The sequence below is a fragment of the Biomphalaria glabrata genome, chromosome 2 (assembly GCF_947242115.1).
Source record: "Biomphalaria glabrata chromosome 2, xgBioGlab47.1, whole genome shotgun sequence".
Classification (NCBI taxonomy): Eukaryota; Metazoa; Mollusca; class Gastropoda; family Planorbidae; genus Biomphalaria; species Biomphalaria glabrata.
This window is the reverse complement of record NC_074712.1, coordinates 31,465,247-31,487,812: the sequence shown is the minus strand read 5'-3', so window position 1 is coordinate 31,487,812 and position 22,566 is coordinate 31,465,247. Positions and strand designations below refer to the sequence as shown.

Here is a 22,566-nt window from a genome sequence, read left to right as displayed (position 1 = left end):
TTTTCGTGTCCAGGCCTGACGCCCACTACCCGGCGCACGAAGCCTGTTCGGGTCTGCTCGTGCCCGCTTTTTTCTGTGTCTGTGCCTATCATTGATGTATGGTTAAGGCCGTTGGCGGCCTTAGTTACTGCTCTAATGCAGCAGCGTGCATGGCCTATACTTGTGTCGCCAATAAGGGCAAGGCAGAAACCTGCCCAAGCAATCACCACCACAGTTTGGCATATAAGTTTCCTGCAAGGCAGGAGTGGGGCGGCGCGCGTTTCTCGACATTCCCAGTGTCAGAGTTGCCATTGGTCGCGGCGGATTCCTCCACTAGCGCGCCAGGGAACGGGCTAGATAGAGCCTAGCTCGTGGACGCCAACCAGTCCGTTCGACGCAGCCCGCTAAGGCCGCGCCAGTCGATCTGGTTTTTGCCCAAAGAGAAGAGACCCGCGAATCAGCTGAGTCCCAGGAGAACCCGACCAACCCTCGAGTTGGTGTCCAGCGCTATCCGTTTTTCGGAGAACCCGTGAGTCTCTTACTAACTGTTGCCCCGGGGCCCCTTTGAGTTCCTTTTACACTTGCCGGCTGCTCATTCATCAGCGGCAAGCAACCAGTACCCTTGGCCACTCCCAGAGAGCGGAGTGTTCACGCGGCGACCACGATGAGGTGGTACTGGAACGCCGCGCTAGACTGCACCAGATGGAGAGAGACAGTGACCAAGAAAGCTATGGACAGCGAAACAACATGGGCCTCAGCGCTGGAAGAAAAACGTACAATGAGAAAAATGGCCAGCTCCTCTACCACCGAAGCGAAAGTCACCTTAACCTGCGATATTTGTGGATGGGAGTGTCTCTCCAGAATAGGTCTCCACAGCCATGAGGAAGTGTTCGAGATGAACCATAGTCGTGCTACGTCTGAAGGAGGCCAACAACAATATTGAAGTGTTATTTTTTAGCTTCAAACCCCGCTGAAGGGGGGTTTAAACTCAAAAACCCTTTGGCTACGCTCATCAGGGGCGGACTGAGTGTCAAAATCGGCCCGGGCTTTTCTATACAATCCGGCCCACAAAATGATGGACATCCAGTCATAGCCTACCTGTCCTCAAAAGTATTGTGTCTAGTTTGATAATGGATAGAAAGTAGCTAGTATTTTAATAATTTAGTAGATGATTTTGAAACTATCTAAAAAGCTCTATTACTAAATGAATAAAGTAGAACACTTGGATAGGGTAGAACTACCATATAGGCTACAAGGCATCTGGAAGTCCCCCATCAACAAACATATAGTTAATGATATAGTTTCACTCCTTGCCATTTTCTCAGGCGAATAGACTTCAGTTTACAAATACAACTCTTCATCCTCCATTATTTAACACGGTCATTGGGGCACAGTGTCTGAGTGGTTAAGCGATTCCGAAACTGGGGTCCTGGATTCAAATCACGGTGAAGATTTTAAATTTCTGGATTTTTAGGGGCGTCCTAACTGTAACGTGTACCTGACTTTAGTTGGGGAAAGTGAAGGCGGTTGTGCTGGCCACATGACACCCTGCTCGTTAACCATTGGCAATAAAAAGAGATGACCTTAGCATCATCTGCCCTATAGATCGCAAGGTCTGAAAGGGGAACTTTACTCTACTCTCGCTGCTTTCTCAATAACTTAGAAACCTAGTTTGTCTGTCTGCATCTTAGAGCTGGCTACACACACACACAACAGAACATAAAGTCCACTTGTTGGAAGGTAATGTAATATCCTTACGACCAGTTAAATAAATGCTGTCAAGATTGTTTCATATTTTAGCAAAACCTCTTTGTATTTCTACCTCTGGTTATCCCTTTGTCGTCTTGGGCCTTGAGCCTATTCATTCATAAATGATCATCATAAGGTTGGTGAATCTCTAGTGAGAAACATTAATAATTTAACTACATTAGTTTTTTTTGCACAGGATTTCAGCAATGGTTGCTTTTTTATGTTACTTATTTTCTGCTCCTTTTTTTTTTTTTTTCTTTTGCAATTTTGATTCCAATCAACACATTTCTACCGTGTCCAGGATAGCCTAATAATTGTGATTTGTGAAGAACTTCTTAACGGGGACAACTCGAGATCATGTGACAACTCCACCAAACCAATAAGAATTCGTATGTGACTGGACATGTCATCTATAGGACTTGTAACGTTATAGATTCATCCGAATATGTTCACACTAACGGGGATCTCTATAAGAAATAATGGCCTTAAGTTTCTTGTTTATCGTTTAGTATGCATAAGGAATTGACGTCTTCTAGAAGCACTACAATCGGATTAAAGGATATTTGCGACAATGCTTTAGATTAGTATTCGACATTACAGTGTATAAAATTATTTTTTAATCACAACGTTCAAAGTCCTGCTTTTAAAGAGAAAATTATAAATATTTAAATGATTTACTGGCATTCATAAGGCCCACTCGGTGGCCCTACCGGCCTTGTAGGGTACCGGCCCACCGGGCATTTGCCCAAATGCCTATATAGCCAGTCCGCCCCTGACGCTCATAGAATTTTGAGTGTGTAATTCGCTTTTTTTTTTTTTTTTTGAAGAGGTGGTTTTTAGCTCTAAATCCCGCTGCAGGAGGGGGGGGGGGTAAACACAACCCCTCTTGGCGACGCTCATATAATCTGGTAACTGATGTATGGATAGTCTTATTTTGAAGAGAGGGGTTTTATCGTAAATTTCGGGGAGAAGGGGGGTTTAAATCAAAATCTTCGTTAGCTATGTTCTTGGAATTTGGGGATTGTCGTGTGCACTTTTTTTTTATATATATAGAAGAGGGAAATTTGACTGCAAAACCCCCTGGTAGGGGATTTTAAACTCAAAACCCCCTTGGCTGCGCTGGGGCAAGTGATGGCTCAGTATTAAAATCTCACCTAAATAAACTGAATCAAAGCAAAAAATTAGTCACTATAAATTCCAATCCCCCCACCCACAAGGGGGGGGGGGAATTGACCCCCCCCCCCGGCTATGCCCATGGTATCACTAGCTGTAGAGTACAAGATATGTAGTACAACAAGTAGATCACAAAATGTGTAGCACATTATGTAGAGGAAAAGATGTGTAGCACACGACGTAGAGCACAAGATGTGTACAACAAAATGAGAAGCACTGAATAACATGTTTCTTTTAAACAACCCTTAATATACGATCTTATGCCATAAATCACAGTGGTTACTTCAGAAGAGAAGAGAAGTAGTCCAACGCTTATTCACTTGCCAATCTAGTCATGCATCTTTATGGGTGACTTAAACTCTCCTAAGTGTAAGTCATTGGTTTTCCTTGCTGACTCGGGCCACCCATTCCATATTCTAATAGCACTGGGAAGCAGGTGCACTTGTAAAAATTGTCCTAGCGTATGAAATAAGAAATGTTGATTCGGGAGGTTTTCAGAGAGCTTGCCCACTTTCTGCTATGTATGAATGAGTGTGTGAGAATATATGAATCTCTCATCTCTGCCTGTGGTTCATCTGGTTCTGGGCGAGTCTATCCAATTGTTCCCACGTCTTTCATATCTGTTTAACTGCTTCCAAATCTCGGCGCAATGTATTCCTGGACCGTCCCCTTTTCCTCTTTCCTTATCTTTCCAAGTGAGAGCTTGTCCTGTGATGTTGGATGCAGGCTTGCGAAAATAGTGAAATATCCATCTGCAGCGTCTACTTCGATTGACAGCTGGTTTGTTCTTTGTTAGTCTGATATTTCCATTAGGCCAAAGCCTGCTGGACCGTCAGGACGAAGGACACGAACCGGACACGTCTAGCAACACTAATTAGAGATCTAGATCTGCATTAATTTTATATTTAGATTTTGATCTAGATTTAAACTAGACCTAATTTTGTCTAAAAAATTAAATGGAAGTAATAAAAAAGAAAAAAAAGTTCTGATGACAATTTACCTTGAAAGAAATACCGGAAATGGGCACAATACAATATAAATAGACATTTTAAAAATCAACAACATGAAAATAACACATTTCATTCATGCAGCATGGTGTGATGATGATTGAATGCTGATTCTAGAGATATAAACTCTACATTCAACATTGTGTCTAGAGTCTAATACTCAATCTAGTTCTAATTGAAGTAGATGTAATAGTCTTATAGACTTTAGACAGTTTAGTCACTTTAGACAGTTTTATAGTTTAGATATCTCACTCACTCAGTTGACTCACTAACTCAACTCACTGTCACTAGTGTCACTGACTTACACTGACTCAAGTCTTGAGTCTAGACAGACTAGTCTACTAGAGATAAGTCTAGACTCTAGACACTCTAGTGACACTCTAGTCTAGAGTTTGAGTCTAGAATAGATAGATCTAGTCTAGGTCTAGTAGACTAAGTAGAGATACTCATAGAATTAAGTTTAAATTTAAAGACCAACTGAAGAGGTTTTGGGGTCAATCACAGAAACCATTTTAGATCTAATACTTGTTTTCTGTAATATAATGCTTAAAAAAACGTGTATGCAAAATATTTTCTATAACTTTTCAGCCGTTAATGAGATGGATTAGCCTAGATCCAATCAAGCGTACTAGTATCGAGTTTTAGTCCACCGTACAACATGGATCAGTCTACTATACCTCTTGTTACAGTCCACGTGTGGTTTTTTATGACTATGACTATGAGTGTAAGCTAAACACAATTAGCAAGCCGGTTTAACTTAGATCCATTCATGTGTACCCAGTATTTGACCACAACACAGTGTTTCTGTCCACCATATTGTGCAGTACTCCTGCAATTTTTTTTTATCACCAATTCTTTCAATTAGCGGTATTTTTCGTTCTGATAACGATGATAGTAAAATAGATCTATATGCTAGAAACTATGGTTGCAGAAACAGCTCCTTGACTAATTGAATTCACTTATTCAAATGCCCTTGGAATGATAATGTGTAATTGTGTGTAGAGATGGGGTGGGGAGAAACAAGTCAAAGCAAGATAGTTACTTGCACACTAAGTACAAATTCAGCTTCCTTAACTTATATGATTTAAAAATTTAAGAGTAATCCCCATATTGGAAGCAGCTCAATGAAAAGCTGATAGCAATGAAGAGCTCAATTTGTTTTTCCGAATTGCTAACTAATAGTTCACTTTTACTTTTTCTTATATTAACATATTTTCAAAGTAATAATAATAATAATAATCTTTATTGTCCAAACAAAAAACATTATAACTATTAGAATATTATAAAATCTGAATACTTTAATTTAAATAAGATAATAAGAGCAGAAACAGCTGAGGTAATTTGATCAGTTAGGTTCAAGCTATTAAATATTTCAAGTTCTAATAATTAAATTATTTATCTGGCTAGATAACTTTTGGGTGCTAAATTTTCTTTAAAATATCTTTGTAAACAGTGTCTTACTGGAAATATTTACATTTCATTAACTAATTTTTAAATATAAACAAACTATGCATTCCGCATTTATAATAATTTAACTTTTTTTCGTCGTCTGCGTCTGACTTTAGCAAGCTCCTCAGAGCTTTTCAGCTGTTTCTTTCAAAGGCAATCTGCTTTCCTATATGCCAAAGAAACCACTGGTATGTCTGTATAATGAATTAGATATGACAAAATATACAAGTTGCAACTGGGTTCGTGTGATCAAGAGAAATGCTGCATTCATCCTTAATCTTCGTAATCGAAGATAATTCCTTATAACTTTATTTTTGCATTAAATATAAAGGGCATGTCCCACAAAGTTGAAATTTATCCAAAAGAATATTTTTTCACTTTTGAGTATTTATAAAGAAAATGTAACAAATTTGTTAATTCTAAAAATTTAAGGCAACGTTAGGTTAAAACAAACCAACTGAAAATATGATAATAGTAATAATAATCTTTACTGTCCTTGTATAAGACTTATTTATTAAAGATTATTGTCATAACCATATAAAACTGACAGGATTTCTTCTAAGCCATTGAGTGTCATAGCATCAGCTTTTAGATTTGTAAGTAAAAGATGCTCAACAGTCTTATAAAATAACAGTCCAGCTGGCATTACACACAATCAGGCAGCCATCCACTGTTGGACGCGTCAGATCATCTTTTAGCCAATGTCAGGTTTCTACAATAAAATAAAATAAATTTATATATATATTTAGTAATAGATACATAATAGGTACATAATTCTATTAACAGGGTTCGTAGCGCTCCTAAAAACTCCTAAAATCTCCTAAAAAATGAAATGTCTCCTAAAATCCTAAAATTCTCCTAAAAATTGCCGAAAATCTCCTAAAATTTTGTCAACTCTCCTAAAATGTTTAATTTTGCTTATTTCTTGCTAAAAATGCGAGGTGGAAAAAACAGCCTAACCAGGCATTCTGATCGCATAACCTTACGGGCTGGCTGTGTTAATGAGCTGACCAGTAACGCTTCTACACCGCCTTTCACCCACTTGGGAAGCGCGACCTCGTGATTGAGGATGGCCTTGGCTCAAGCAAGCATTTCACCTGGCAGTATTTTTCTGAAGTCAGCGTAGAAATGTTTGTTTCCATTTATTGTTACCACTAAAGACGCGCTAGATCTAGTCTGTAGTGACTATTTTCTATAATTAGTGCAATTACCAGACAAATTTGTAGGCTACACCCCTCCGGGCCCTCCCTCACCTAAAATCTTCTTGTTGTGAGTGTAAGAGTGACTTCGCGTGGAAAGTCTGTAAATCTTCTAGATCTAGCTAGTATCTAGTAATAGTATCTAGATCGAACAAAAAACAAGATCTAGAATCCTCTAGGCGGTCTAGCTAGATCTAGTGTCTTGAGCTCGACATTTTTCCGTGATTTCCATACTATAACGTCACTTCCGCTTTCGGCCATGACAGAGCCATTTCAAATCTTGTTAATTTTTTTACACTTTCAAATGACTTTTTCTAGTATAAATATGTATTTCTTTTAACTCAAATTTTTAGGAACTATATTTGATACCATCTATCATAATCAATAGTTATCTCAATTTCGATAAAAACCTCTTCAGTTGGTCTTTAAATTAAGAATAGCATATAATATCATATAAATCTAGAGTAGTTTATATGCTATTCGGACTCCTATAGATAGGCCCAAATTTGAAAGTTTGACTTTGACAGCGCATTATTTGACAATGGTTCGACATAGAAAAGAAAATGAAGTATCAAAATCTTCTTTAGTTTAAGGATAATAAGGATGACTACTTATATTTGTAACCCTAACCTGTATTTGTTATTATATTTAAGGTCAAAGAGGCTGTGTGTTTTCATTTAATTCGGACAAATTTGACCCACATTATTTGATTCGAGACACCATTATTTATTTCGTACAGTCTCTATATTTAGGCCTCAATAAACTCAGATTTTAATTCTTTACTAACATTAACTAAATTTTAAGATCCCCAGGCATAACCCCTCACATTAAATCATTAAGATTTTTTGGAATTATGCATAAATACGAACACAAAAAGTAAAAATATGAACACACTTATTCTACCAAAATTAGGTCACTGGGATATATACTATACCGACTTTTAGACTTATTTTATGATTGAATTGTTTGCATGATTAGATGTGTGTTGAATGTTTGTGTTTTTTGTTTATTAATTTAATAAATTTCTAATACAGATATCAGATGATCTTTTGTAGTATAGTACAGGTTAGCATAGCCATTCTTGCCTAACTGAATCCTCTATATTCTCTCTATATAAATCTAGATATATCTAGTAGGTCTAGATCTAAGCATTTAACTTCATTCAAGGTACCAAGCTCACTCCAAACATTTGCCCATTTATTCTCTATTAAAAAAAAACAAAAACAAACGAACAAATATAATATAAGATCATTTTTTATTGATGTCCAAAACTGGCTGTCCGAAATAAATTTTGGTAAGAAAATCGTAATTTAATTCGGACACCCTATTAATTTTTTATTTGTATGGAATCAGACAACTTGGCTTATAAATCAAATAAATCAGCTCCAAAAACAGAAGAAATATTGCCGGGCTCATTAGTATAGATAGACTTAGCCAATCAAAAAATATAGTCTTAACCCTAGGAAGAGGTAAAGTCATCCGGGTAACATAGGAAAAAACAACAACCTGACTAACAAATTTGAAATTCGTTTTTCTTACATAAAAAGACAGATAAGTGGAAGAAAATTGGGTCAGAATCATTGGAAAATGGACAAGGACATTATACAGCGCGCTAGTTTTATAATAAATATTAAAATAATTAATTTAATGACCACGAAAACAGCGAATGTCCGAATTCATGTAATGTCCGAAATAAATAAACTACTATATATTATATAGAGTTGATAGACTGATAGAGAGAGTCTTCAGTCTAGTAATACTTAGAGTTAGAGTAGACTTCTACTTAGTAATACTAATAGTGAAATAGACTAGATCTAGTATTTATTAATAATTAATAATAAATAATCTATCATTGAGAATCATTCTATGCTATGCCTTACTTATGTCAGTTATATGTAAAGTATGCATTTATGTCTATCTTTTTCTATCATTTTTAGTTTTCCAAGGCTCGTCTCTGAAATCAAAAGTAAATTGACTCAACTCTAATTGAGGCAGTACTAAGATCAAGATGGAAGCTACAACTGAAGTAGATTTCTACACAGATATGCAAGTAGTCTTACAGATGGCTAAAGATGATGGAAAAGTAAGAGATATATTTAATTCACATAACAGGTGGGGACAGTGTGCAACCATTGGCTCTGGTCAGGATTGAAATTTATTAGGTCCTAGCAGTGTTCAAATTCATGACCTTAGAGATGACAGTCTGGAGTGCATATCACATGACTTAGACTCAAGTGTAAACTGTGTGATTTGTATTAGAAAGTAGATTTTAACCAAAATAAATTTAAAATAAACATGCTAATAGTTGAAGAATTTTTTAATTTATGGCTGCTAAAAAAAGGCATATATAAATAAGCAATATTTACTGAAGGCATTTTTAGTAAGTTTAAAAAGATTGCTACAATTTTGACATAATATCTGGCTACATCAAACATGTAAGTAATAAGGTTTAGTGAACTTATCATACTTTTATAATATTAATAATAATTTTTGTCTTCTTTCCATTTCAGACCTTCAATGCATATGACATACTATTACAAAAATTATGCAACAAAGAAGAGAAGGTAGAAATATAAGTTTAACAGAAATCATTAATCTTATCATTTTTTTTTTTTTTTTTTACTTGCATTTTTTTAAATACAATATCAGAGCTGCTGATAAAATTATTAAAACGTGAATTAAATTATTAACAAATTTTCTCTATCTTGAGATTTTTATATTTTGTCATGCTGTTTTAACCCTTGGCTTAAAAAAATTTATCATACAAATTATGCCCTGAAATTGTAAAAAGTTAATTAAATTGCAAATTTTTATCTGAAATTAAAGTCATTCATCTGATGAAGATTTATTACATTTGACAGGCAGATGTAGTCATAAAGCTTTTGGGAGATCTTGAACAGCACGTTACTTTATTAACTCAAGACTATCAGTCTTTGGTTTATCTTATTATGGTAAGTACATTACAAATTTTTTTTTTCTAAAATCATTATTTATTAAAGCAAAAAATTATTGAAATTTGTTTTTTAACAGTGAAACTTGTTTAGTCGTCAACTTCTACATTTCTTAATAAGCAGCTTTCACTCACTTGATTCTATCAGTATTTTAATTAAAAGATATCATTCAAGAATCAAAATAAAATAAGTTCAGTCTAAAAAAAATCAGTTTGTGTGTGTTGGGGGAATAGTGGCTTCCTTGATTGATAAGAATAGTAAATTGATGTGCTAGCAAAGATTCTTTAGTTTGCAGGGGAAATATCATGAGTTACAGAATGTCTCCAAATGAGTTCAGATTCTATTAAGTAATTCACATCTGGGGGTGTGATGGCTGGGTGGGAAAGTGCTTGGTTTCTGAATTGATGGGTCTCGGCTTCAAATCTGAGGGTCAGGGAAAACTGGGATTTTGAATTTGAGGATCTTTAGGAAGCCTCTGAATCTACCCAACTCTAGAGGGTAGCTGATATTAGTTGGGGAAAGTAAGGTGTTTGGTCTTTGTGCTGGCCACGACTCCCTTGTTAACTATTGGATACACCTTTACATCATCTGCCCTATAGCAAGGTCTGAAAGGTGTGCTTTAATGTATTACTGTATACCTATAACTTCCATATTTATATATTTAAAAAAAAAAAAAAAAAAAAAAAAGCTTTATCTCAAACATATTCAGCTACAGTGACACAAATTTGAATGAATAAATTGTATTACCTTAAAGGGAAACTCTGATGGTTTTGACAATTTTTGATATGTGATTTACAGATAATGAATATATTGTTTTTTTTTTTAAATTCACAACAATAACTTATTAATTGATGTTTTTCTGACGTAATTTTCCTGCGCATCCAAAATGGTCAGACTTTCACTGGGTTTTTATGTGATGTCACACAAACCTAATCTATTACATCTATAACAGAAAACCATACAGTAAAGTTTATATTCTCGTAAAAGAAATATCTTCGTCTATGCAGTTAGATCTAGATCTTGTAAGCAAAGAAAAAAATGCATGTTAAAAGTATATTTACATGCTTGACTAACCACGGCAGTGTGTATTTTCTCGCCTGACCACTCAACACACAAACACTATCGCTTAGTGGTCTTGTCAAGACCTTACACTGACCAGTATGTTAGAATCAGTCAGACACATGATCTATTTACGTTTTTGAGACAGGGAAGGACTTACATGAAAATGTTACTTTTTTTCTCGAGTTCGATATTCTAATGCTTTTAGATCTATCTATCTACTATCTATATATAGAAAGCTATACCATAGCTCTGGACTAGGCCGTCACTAAGCTTAACAACTACTGTAAAAATGAAGTGATACGATTGGTTAAATCTAGTTTCCTTTTCAGTATTGTTGAGGGAAGTGATGTTTGCCTAAGCTAAAAAAAAAAATCTTAAAGAACATCATTTTTTTTAGATGTCAAGAATTTACTGACTAATTTATTAAATATTAATGTTTCTAATCATTTAAATAAAAAATGGTAAAATGTTTACTATTACAACTTTTTACGCAGACTTTAAATATGTCAGTAACTCAAATTTGAAAAACCATCAGAGTTTTCCTTTAAACATATTACAGTTGCTGTTTTTTTTACTGTAATATGCTTTCTTGTGTATTATTTTTTACTGAAATTAAAATGTTTATTTTTTATTTTCAAGGGAATGGATTGGCTGGACAGAGGCCCTGAACTGATCACTGCATACAAAGCTTTTATTTTAAATCTTGTGTCAGCACAAACTTTTTATCTCAAGCCTTTAGTCAGAAAACTGGTCAAATCATTTGTTCCAGGTCAGCCTAAAAAGAATAAATGTTTTTATTTATCTGTTGGATTGTTTAACTTAAACATTTAAAAACACTAAAACTAGAAAATTGATACTGTTACGTTACCATTGTGTTTTGCTTGATTGCCCTCACATTCAACACAAAACAAATTTAAAATGAATAAACCACATAAGGAACATGAACATTTATATAAATCCAAGAAAAATATATGTATACTTTTATGTTTGAATCAGGCTTGAATTCACATTTGCTAGGCGCATCTACTAGTATTTTTCAATAGACTGAATTAAATGAACCAAAATGAATTTTGACATTGTGCTGGCTTCTCAAGTTTTGTGTCTCCTTAATATTTCACAAGAAGAACATACTGACCTATTTCCATCTATACATGTCACTTCTAAAGCATGTCATAAACATTTCTTTCAAGGCTCAAAGTTAGGTCACCCACTTGACTTGTGACAGATACATTAAAAGACTAAATTGTTATGACACTTTTGTTCTGAATTTTAATTGTAGAAAAAACAAAACCTAGAAACTCAAAACTCCCAAAGTAACATACTAAAATATTGCTAGTGAAATTCTGTTATTTTTAGCATTAGAATATGTTATGGTGGACTTCAGCCAATGCTCTAATTCTACTTAATGATTTCTGTAAATCAAGATTTGACTGTTAAGCACACATGGTCTAATATTATTGTACTTCTTGGTTTATTATTGTTGACTCTTTGCTTACTATGATCTAGCAGAAAGTTACATCTCAATTTCATGGTTTATTGAGCATTGGTTGTTCTATGCTAATATTGGCTATAGCTAGCACAACACAAAATTTGCTAACTGTTTGATAATTGTGAACAATTGTTTAAGATAATAGATTTGTGTTTACCTTACAGATGCTGCCCATTCAAAAAATGTCCATTAGCAATTAGTTTTTAATGTTGTTCTCAATAACTGTTGATAAATAAATCTATTTGTGATATTTTGGTACCAGTGCTCTACAGTACAAGTAATTTGAGAATTTTTGTTTTTCATTGCTGATCTTTGGTAGTGATGTTCAATAATAAAATAATATATCAGAACTACAGTTTAAAAAATATTTATAACTTTGTTAAGTGAGAAATGAACTGTTCTCATGTTTCTATTTATAGATCTTACAGTTTTATCAGTACCTGAATCAGAGAATTATGAATCAATTAGACAAAAATTAGCCAATGACTTAATGCATATTCATTCTCTGCTGAATTCTCTCTCACAGCTTGTACCAGTGTAAGTAAATCTTTTAAGCTTTTGTAATATATGTAGACTAATTGATAGGTCAGCATTGTGCAAAGGAAAGCTTCATTTAGTACTGAACTTAGCTTGGACAAATTTGGATGTATTGTAATAATACGTTTATATGGTTTTGCAGATGTCCATTGCATTAAATAAAGAGAAGATAAAGATATGTTATTAGTTATTGTCTGGAAACTAATTTTATATTTGTTTCTATTTCAGAACCCAGCTTTTGTTAGGACCTATCTTAGAAGAATATTTTCCATACATCAACAAAGGTGTTTTGTTTTTTGAATACTACACCCGAGGATTACTGACTGTCAGCCAGTATATGCCTGCTTTGAGGCTGCAAATTTTAGAACTGTTGATAAAGAATATGCTGAAATTAGATGTGAGTAAAATATTTGATAATCTCTCAAAACTGTTTCTAGTTTAGAAGACCACTTTTAAGTTTTGTAAACAGGTTTTATAGACTTTGGGATGATTGATAATGTGATTACAACTTCAAAGTAAAGTCCACTTTCATTTATGTCTGATTTGACCACAAACTTGTTATAAATATAAGGCTTGTCGTCAAGTCGGAAGATTAATGAGGAATACAGCATTATATTATGTTATAAATGAGAGTACATTATAACATAAAAAGGTGGCCAGCATTCTCTGTCCTGTATTTGCATCATCACCTCACACAGTGTGTCTCATTGAAGCTCTAACTAAAACTCAGTTACTGTAGGCCCTGACTTCTGTTTACATTCAACAAAATTATGGGTTACATTATTTTCCCACACCCAATCTCGGATCAAGCTGAAATTTTGCACAATTATTTCTTTTACCTAACAACACAAGAATCAATAAAAACAAGGTTACAAAGACAGTTTGTGTGGAGACACAAACTCAAAATCGGCCCCCGAAGTGGTCCACCCAGGCAGGTAAAAAGGCAGGTTTCAATATTTTCAGAAAGAACATCAGAATGAAATTCTATCAAAGACAAATGACAGAGAAGAATAGAGAAAGAAGGTTGACAGATCTTGTGTGGTGCCCCAGTGGTCCAGTAGACCAAAGAATATGTGAATGTGAAGTTAGATGTGAACCTGGGCTAACTGATGTCTTATAATGAATATAATTGTTTTGTAAAGGGCCAATCTTTTATTCCTAAAAAAACAAACATATCCTTTTTAAAAAAAAAAACAACATTGCTTTGGTTCAGTGTTCTTTTGCCATAATATGAAAAACTACTCATTAATTGTTGTTTTAAATTATGACCATCTTATATGCATACTAAATAGATTTTTTCTCTTAAAAAAAAAATGAAAAATTTTTTTGTGTAAATGTAGTAATTAGTATAACAGAACTTATTTAACTTAGCAATACAAATGTAAAAAAAATATTTTTTTTTGATAAAAAATCTAAAACCGTTTGCATAAATGTGTTAAAAATATGGTAAATAGTCATCTCCCCTACTAAGGAGCCTCCCTTGTTTGTTACTATTAATAGTGAATAGTTGTAAAAGTGGTATATTTTTATGAAAAAACTGCTTGCATAAGTGATTTAAAACATAAGATTTTTCGCTTTCAGAAAAAAAGAAAGTAGCCGTTGCATCAGAACTTTCAATGGTTAAAAATATTATGATGTCGGATTTTCACTATCTTTTCTAGTTTACGAGATCTAAACGGGACAGACATTCCACATAAAGCTAATAGAGTCTTATTATCCCCTTTTGGATTCCGCTAAAAATTAACCAATTAGTAATAAACTATTGGTATTAAATTATTTTGTTTGATATCTAATTATTAACTATTGGTAATAAATTTTTTTGTTTGGTATCTCGACCAAGGGAAAGAAGTGCTGGTATAAACTGAATTAGTCCCCTTTTTATAGGTCATCTGAGGCTTAGTGAACACAAACATGAAACAATAGATAACTGTACAATTTTTATAATCTCTACACCAGTGATGCCCAAGATACGGCCCACGGGCCACATCCGGCCCGCGACGTGGTTCTATCCGGCCCGCCAAAACGCCAAAACAAAATTAAGAAAATCACCCCCCCCCCTGCCCAAAAAAGAAAAGGTTGAAAAATGTAACTTTACCTACATTAGGGTTCTCTCTTTTTTCTAATGGATTGGTACCACGACATTGAACACTTTAATGTAAAATGTAACAGAAAAAGTGAACGGATCTTTACTTTTTTTTGTTTGGAACATGATAATAAGCCGCCATATTTGTTTTTTAAAGAACGTGTGGCTGTTTAACCAAAAAAAAAAAAAAAGCATATGAACAGCATTATGAAGCAAATATAGCCATATTGATGGGAATATTGAACACAAAGAGACAAGAAAATTAGTCGGTGGTAAAACTTGCTAAAATGTTGCTCACATTTGAAGTAGAGAGAGAAATGAACCCATTTTCCGACGCGTGAAAAAAAAATAATCAAAATTCCAATTTGTTAATGTAAGTACATGGGTTTCTCATAAAATTAGTTTCATTTCTGTTTTTATTTTTGTTACTTTTTCGGCCTTGTGGCCCGCGACACGAGTGTCGAAATTAAAATGGCCCGCAGGTCGAATTAGGTTGGGCATCACTGCTCTACAATATCAGACTGGTTATCTTGGTGGCTTGAGAAACCTGTGAAGGCTTTCGCCCATGAGTTTGAATTCAGGTTATTCAATCAGATACCTCATACTTTCTCCCCTCCCCCCTCCTTTCTCGTTTTCCAACTGGTCCAGACAAGTGATAGGATCACAGCGTCTTGAGAAGTCTAAAAGCAAGAAATAGCGTTAAACAAACACAATTGGTAAAAGTATTTCTAATCGCACATATTTATTATTGTTAGTTTGACATGACTTATCTAAACTAATTGATACAACTACACTTAATGTTTTTTTTTTTTTTTTTTTAAAGTTTTTTTTTTATTTTGCTTGTTTTTTAAATTTGAATCGACATCCTTGTTTGTTTTTTTTTATTTTTGTTTTTTTTCAACTTTTAAAAAAATTTCTGCTTTTAACAATTTTTTATTGAAGTGGTAAAGGCTAAGAACTTATATTTGCACATTGTTTTTTAGCGGCCCCCGAAAGGGGAAAAGACCCGATTAGTTTTGTGCGAAATGTCTGTCATTCCGTCCCGTTTAGATCTCGTAAACTAGAAAAGATATTGAAAATCCGACATCACAATATTTTAGACCATTCAAAGTTCTGATGCAACGGCTACTTTCTTTTTTTTTTTCTGAAAGCGAAAAATCTAATTTTTAAAATCAGTTATGCAAGTAGTTTTTTTAAAGAGAAAAAGCTAATTAGTATGCATTATAAGTTAGACCTAATTTAAAACGAATAGTAATCTTGTAAACTTCATTTTCGTGAACATTTTTTTTTTATTGCGGAAATTGTTTTAATTTTTTTTTTGAGGATTCGAATAAGAGATTGAGCCTTTTCAAAACAATTAGATCAATTATAAGACATCAGTTAGGCCAGGGGAGTCGCGGTGGCTGAGCGGTAAAGCGCTTGGCTTCCAAACCGGGGGTCCTGGGTTCGAATCCTGGTGAAGACTGGGATTTTCAACTTTGGAATCTATGGGAGCCTCTGAATCCACTCAGCTCTAATGGGTACCTGACATTAGTTGGGGAAAAGTAAAGGCGGTTGGTCATTGTGCTGGCTACATGACATCCTCGTTAACCCTAGGCCACAAAAACAGATGAACTTTACATCATTTGCCACAAGGTCTAAAAGGGGAACTAGTTAGGCCAGGTTCACATCTAAATTTACATTCACTTTCACCTATGCTTTAATCCGGGGGACCATTGGGGCACTACACAAGATCTGTTAACCTTCTTTCTCCATTCTTATCTCTCATTTGTCTTTGAAATAATTTTATTTGGATGTTCTTTCTGAAAATGTTGAAGCCTGCCTGGGTGGACCACTTCGGGGGCAGATTTTGAGTTTGTGTTTCCACACAAACTGTCTTTTGTAACCTTGTTAATAATTTTTTTTTTTTAATATTTTTTTCATTTTAGAATATACTTATAGAAACAGAACCTCTTTGTCTTTAAAATAATTGAATTTAATATTTTTTGTCTTAAATCAATTCTAACTTCATTTGGCTTGCACATTTTAATAGAAAAATCCTGTGAGTAATCAAGAGATTGTAAAATGTTTGCAGGTGAGATCTTCTCGTTTGGATATTAATACAGCCTTGTGTTTGTCAGACACATTGAAAGAGGAAGTAGAAGATACTCAATTTGATGTGGACATTGTAAGTCAGTTCACTATAAAGTTTACATTTTGAAAATATTATTTTCTAATCTGACAAGACACTATTGTACTAAATACAACATTTCTTATCTTTTAAGTATAATATTAGGCATTTAATACAAATTATCCAAAATTAGCTATTTAGGTGAGCCTTACTTTTTTGATACAATTCTATACAGATTTGGACTTGTGTACATATTAATTAGGCAAGTCTTAACTTGAATTTTTCCTAGTAATATAGAACACTTTTGTTTTTACTTTTGACCTGTGATTGGGAATACATTTAAACGGATATTTTTAAAAAGTTTTCATTCATTGAGGATTATTATTTTTTAAAACCATAGTTTTGTTTTTCTTCTCCATCAGGACAGTGCCTCGGGTGCTAATGACAAAGTAGCCCCAGGTATAAGCAAGGAGGCCAAGGAAACTCAGTTCAATACAGCCTTACCTTTAGCTGGCTCACTAGATGCCATGATGTCTTTATGTTTGGACTATATCAGAGATACTTGTTTCACATCAGGTTACTACTTGTACTACAGTTTAATATTTACCTAACAAGTGGATAGAGTTATCTGTCTTACCTGCTTTATAAACTATTTATCTACATCTATTGAAGGCTGTTAATTCATATGAGGGCCTTTTGGGCAGTGCACACTGGCATTTCTTTGCTCTGTCAACGTTCTTTTTTTTTCTCAGTTTTAAAACAAAATCCTTACTGTTCCTCTTATCAATTTCTGGACAGCAATATTCTTCTTTGGTCCAAAGTATGTAAGAACATGTTTTATGGCACTTGATGCTTAAAAAAATATTTGTCTAGAATTCTAGCTATTCTCTTAGATAGTTTCTTAAAATAAATACATGTGATGATCTCATCCTTAAGAATTGTTAATTTTTGTTTAGGTAAACTGGATTGGAATGCTACCAAGAAACTGTACAGAGAGCTACTATCAATCTTTGACAAATACATTTTCCTAACTCATGCTTCTTGTCATGTCCAGTTTTTATTGTTTCATGTTTGCAGTTTGAAAGAGGTAGGACTTAATTTTGTTTAAAGAATTCACAAGCTAAGAATTTAATTAAATGTAAAGCTAACTTGTTTGTCAAAGGTCATTTGACTTTATGTATTTATTCATCAGGCTTTGGCAGATGGCTTTATTGATTATTTATGGAAAAAAATCACAGATCCCACCAATCAGAGTATCTATAGACAAACAGCTGCCTGTTATATTGGAAGCTTCCTCACAAGAGCCAAATATGTTTCCATCAAGTAGGCACTAAGCTTGTTTTTTTTTTTTAGTCCATTTATTATGTGTAGGTGTATATAGCAAAAAAGCAGATTTGTTTTTATGAAAAGGTATTTCTTGTTTTGATCTTGTTTTTCTAGTACTGCTAAAGAAGTGATGGAATTAATGTTGAAATGGATACACAAGTATATTGATCAGACTGGAGAGGGTGTCTTACATGCAGATATAGCCCATCATGGAACTTTCTACTCAGTCTGCCAAAGTGCATTCTACATTTTCTGTTTTAAACACAATGATTTTATGCAGCTGAAAAAAGGTTCAGTATAGTGTCATTTGATATTTTATGTGTGTTCAAGAGTCACTTGTCCCCTGTAGATTGTGATAGAATCTCTAAAATGGGAAGTAATGAGTTTGTTTGTAGAACTAGTTGTGTAATAGGACTCTCTGTGGTTAGCACTTTGTCTATAAGTAATGGTATAAAAAGACATTACAACCTTTTATTCTCCTTTTCAATGTCTGGTTCTCATTAAACATTGGTGGAATTTGAAAGCTCTGTGAATCCAAAGATCCACCAGGGTTTGAACCCAAGAAATTCAGCTTTATATTGCTCTACCTGCCACAATATCCCTTGTTAACACATATTCTTACTTCAGTTTAGTTACTGACAAAGTCTTGACTAAATTTTGTTTGATACTCAGGTTTCAAATGGGCAGAGTCATTAAACTTTCAGAGAGTAATAACCTGTAAACTGAATCCTCTCCGCGTTTGTGTCCCCATCATTGTGAAAACATTTGCCTCGGCTACAAGGTGAGCAACTCCTTTCCTTGCTTTTTTTTAAAATTTATTCTTTGAATTGAAAATTTTAGAATTTTTTTCAACATATGCTTAGATGCTGCCAAGTTTCTTAACTTTGTGTATGTGTTTTTTATTTAAACCCTTTGAATAAACATATTAACTCTTTATTCCGTAAACAAAATTGATTGATTTCTGTACTTTGAAATATTATCAGGATTTTCACATAAAGAGAGCCAAAAAAGTTTTGAAATCTGTAATAAAAGATGAGCAATGTACATGGCTAGACTAATCATGTTGGTCAAGCATTCTAGATCACTTGTAGAGGGTTCTCATATTGGCCTAGCATGGAACACTACTTGTAGATTGGGTGCTCACATTAGCCATCATACTTAAAGTGACATTTAAAAAAACAAAACAAAAGCTTTTTGCCTCATTCCTTATTCCAGTTGTTTTTTTTTTATATTTTCCTAAGAGTGAGCTAGTGAAGTGGGCTGCGAGGAGCTCTAGATATCAGATTAGTACTAAAAGAGAACTATACCATTCCAAATGAGATTTACATTGAGTATTGACCCCTTTGCATAAATTTAATATTTTGTATGTACAAATATTTAATGGTCTCATCAAAAGTGTTTTATAAAGTGATAATATGATTTTGTCTAAGTATGTATATGAAGTGAAGGTCTGCAAGGTCGAGTGTGAGAGCCTCTTTTCAATGTGTTTGTTAACAAAATGTAAGAATTTGTCTCTTAATTTCAGATTACACCAGCTAGCTTTCTGTGATACTATTATAGAACGCAACAATCGCTATTTCTTGCCTGTAGCAGCTTGCACTAATTCCATAGAAGTGACAGCATTTAAACAATTAGACTCCTATTTCCCTTTTGACCCATATTTATTGCCAAGGTAAGAGATTAATAAGGGATTTATAGACTTGTCTTATCAAAGCTCTTAACTGAAGTGAAACTTACTGCTTACTGTTTGATTTTACTTAGGCTTAATATACTGTTAAAACATTTTCTTTCTTAACTACACTTAATTACAAATGCTTTATTCGCTTGTCCTGCAGGTCCAGTTCTCATATCTCTCCCCTATACCATGAGTTTCAAGGCAGCTTGCCTGATGAAGAGGAGGACATTGATGAGGTTGGTATATGATTAACTATAGGATTATTTGTCTACATTGAATTTTACTCTTTTTTTCCATTAACATTTGATTAACTAGTTTCCAGTTCTAACATGCACAATTGCTAAGACAGTTGCTAAGTTTATGATTATTGTTATTTTTTTTAAAGTGACTTTTAAAGTGGTCTGGTCCAAATTTATTCATAGACCTTTGAGACAGGGGTAACTTGGAAAGTTAAGCTTAGATGCTTAACTTACAACTTGAGCTCAATCTTATTTATTAACTCATTGAATCAGTGAAAACCAAGCAGTTTATGTCACACATCCTGTACAATTTTAACCAGACAAGATATGACTGATTTGATAAAATCTGGAAATAAATGCAAATAATTGCATTTTTCTCTTTCTAAAAATGATAAAATACAGTTGACCTGTAATATTGTAAAAGTAATTTTTTTATCCGTAGGATGTGGATGACTTTTTACCAGATGAAGAAGAAGAGCCCAAGCCTATGTCTAGTTCAATGCCCAAGGGAACATCAGATTTTCTAGCCTATGGGATTTCACCAGGATTCCAGCATGGCTAATTTAATTTCTTGATGCTAGAACCTAACACATGACTGGCTGTGGCCTTGTGTTGTACACCAGGTTACTGTAGCTACACCTGAATAAGGCAGTAGGCTTAGACACTGAGACTGATATGTAGAACTGAACAATGGGACCATCTCAACTTGATACCACAATGGAGAACTGGTACAGTTTACAACAAACCAACACATAGTTATGTTTTTCAAATAAGTTTTAAAAAAAAACATCTCCTGTGATGTAATTTAAAAAAAAATTGGTTTTGTAAGTTTTAACATATCTGATCTATAAACATTTTCTCAACTCTACTATAGAAATGTGTGATCAAAAATAGATACACACCATTTGTTGAGCTGGTAGATTGTATTAATTTGTTGTTGGTATATATGTTTTATTATGAAAAAAAAAAGGCAGTTTTGAGTTGAATGTCCAATTTATCTAACTTTTAGTAAGGAGTCATTAAAAAAAGTGTCAATTCCAATACTTGGTGGATGTGTTCATAATCTGTTTGTTTAACTTATATTTTTTATTTATACAATGTACATACCCCCCACCCACACATTAAGTCCAGAATGTCATATAGATAGTGACTAAATGTATGAAATTTGTCAAGCCTTTTGAATTGGATGTATTTATAGAAGTCATTTTATGAAATCTATGGAAGTGTTTCTAAATCTTGTTGAATGTGTTACTTGATGCTATTTAGGTTCAATTATTGAAAGTATGTGTATTTCATCTGCAGCTCTTGGAGTGAAATTCTCAATGTGAACCTGTTGCTTGTTTTTTATTTCAAATGTTACATGCAATGTAATAATAAAACATTGATTGTTCTACACTATTAGTGAGTCAGTAAGTGCTAAAATGTAAAAATGAAATGTCTTCCTTCAAACAAAGTTTCTAATAAGGAAAGATCAGATTTTTATTAGAATGCATGAAACAAGATAAATGTGTGACTAGAGTGGTTTACAACAATAAAGAAATAGTTGGGATCATTAAAAAGAAACTAAATTTGTAAAGAATGACATTTTACATAATTACAATTTTTCTACCATAAAGTGAGGAGTCGTATTTGTCATTTTAAAAAAAAGACTAAAGTGCTTCTTTACAATTCCTCTCTTCAGCTTACAAATTCATTGGCTCAAAAAATATTAAATATCTGGATGGACATGTTTTGAAAAAACATCTGTAATGATTTTTGTAGATGATGTATATCTTTGGGAAAAGAATTACTAGTTAATTGGCCATACTGAAATTCAAATTTGACCATTATAATTTTTAAAAGTTTAATAAAACAATTAAAATTTTGCTTGAGGTCTAGACAATACTTATCTTGACATGTCTATGGATGTATCAGCATATAGGCCCTAATTCATTAAAAGAGTTCAATAAATTAATGGATGTTCAATTCATGGAACTTTTTGTGCACTGTCCCCTAAGTCTGTATCTATAGACTTATCATAGAATGTTTGGCGTTTAGAAAACAAAACTAGACCTCAAGATATAATCTTGATTTTAAAAGTGTTATTCATAGACTAGCAACTCACTATACCGATTATGCTTGACTATGTAGTAGTTTTTGCATCGAACATCACTGTAGGTGACAATATTGTCCCCCTAGCAGAACCTAATGTCTAAACAGACTTATGCTAGAGATTCATTGATATTATCACAATAATGCAGATCAGAGAAACCTGAGCTACCATCAATTGTCAGGTTTTTTTCTATTGCATTTAAGACCAATGTTTTTTTTTACACTAGATATCTGAGTGAGCATAGCCTATTGCCTCAATGTACCAGTATATAAGGGAGTGACTTAAAATGTGCCCAATTGAATGTGTATCACAACACTGATTACCTGCTTTGAGATCACCTTTTCAAATAATAACAAATTACATTTTGAGGGTACAATGTTTGTAAAAAAAAAAAAGTGTGGGGGGGATGTGATGGTAAGTGATGTGTAGTAATGTCTAATAACATC

At 33.8% G+C, this 22,566-nt stretch overlaps 1 protein-coding gene across 2 annotated transcripts; it reads left to right on the top strand.

The window, feature by feature from the left end:
* Nucleotides 1-3,935: 3,935 nt before the first annotated feature.
* LOC106057605 (RNA polymerase I-specific transcription initiation factor RRN3-like) lies at nt 3,936-21,426 on the top strand. 2 transcript variants are annotated; one of them, XM_056020057.1, is made up of 16 exons: nt 3,936-4,094; nt 8,494-8,639; nt 9,067-9,120; nt 9,418-9,507; nt 11,209-11,338; nt 12,478-12,595; nt 12,824-12,992; nt 16,753-16,845; nt 17,211-17,364; nt 17,745-17,875; nt 17,981-18,111; nt 18,229-18,404; nt 18,787-18,895; nt 19,640-19,786; nt 19,950-20,025; nt 20,471-21,426. In XM_056020057.1, exons 2-16 carry the CDS (start codon nt 8,565-8,567, stop codon nt 20,588-20,590), a joined length of 1,773 nt encoding a protein of 590 aa, XP_055876032.1. In that variant the 5' UTR covers nt 3,936-4,094; nt 8,494-8,564; the 3' UTR covers nt 20,591-21,426. The 2 variants fall into 2 exon arrangements, with proteins under 2 accessions (XP_055876032.1, XP_055876033.1); XM_056020058.1 differs by having other exon boundaries at nt 3,944-4,088.
* Nucleotides 21,427-22,566: the final 1,140 nt, after the last annotated feature.

Bases quoted from the DNA above. Each gene is read 5' to 3' on its own strand.
- LOC106057605 (XM_056020057.1), top strand. From the start codon at position 8,565: ATGGAAGCTACAACTGAAGTAGATTTCTACACAGATATGCAAGTAGTC. The intron at 8,640-9,066 runs GTAAGAGATATA...TTTCCATTTCAG, and splicing joins TGGCTAAAGATGATGGAAAA to ACCTTCAATGCATATGACAT. The intron at 12,596-12,823 runs GTAAGTAAATCT...TTTCTATTTCAG, and splicing joins CTCTCACAGCTTGTACCAGT to AACCCAGCTTTTGTTAGGAC.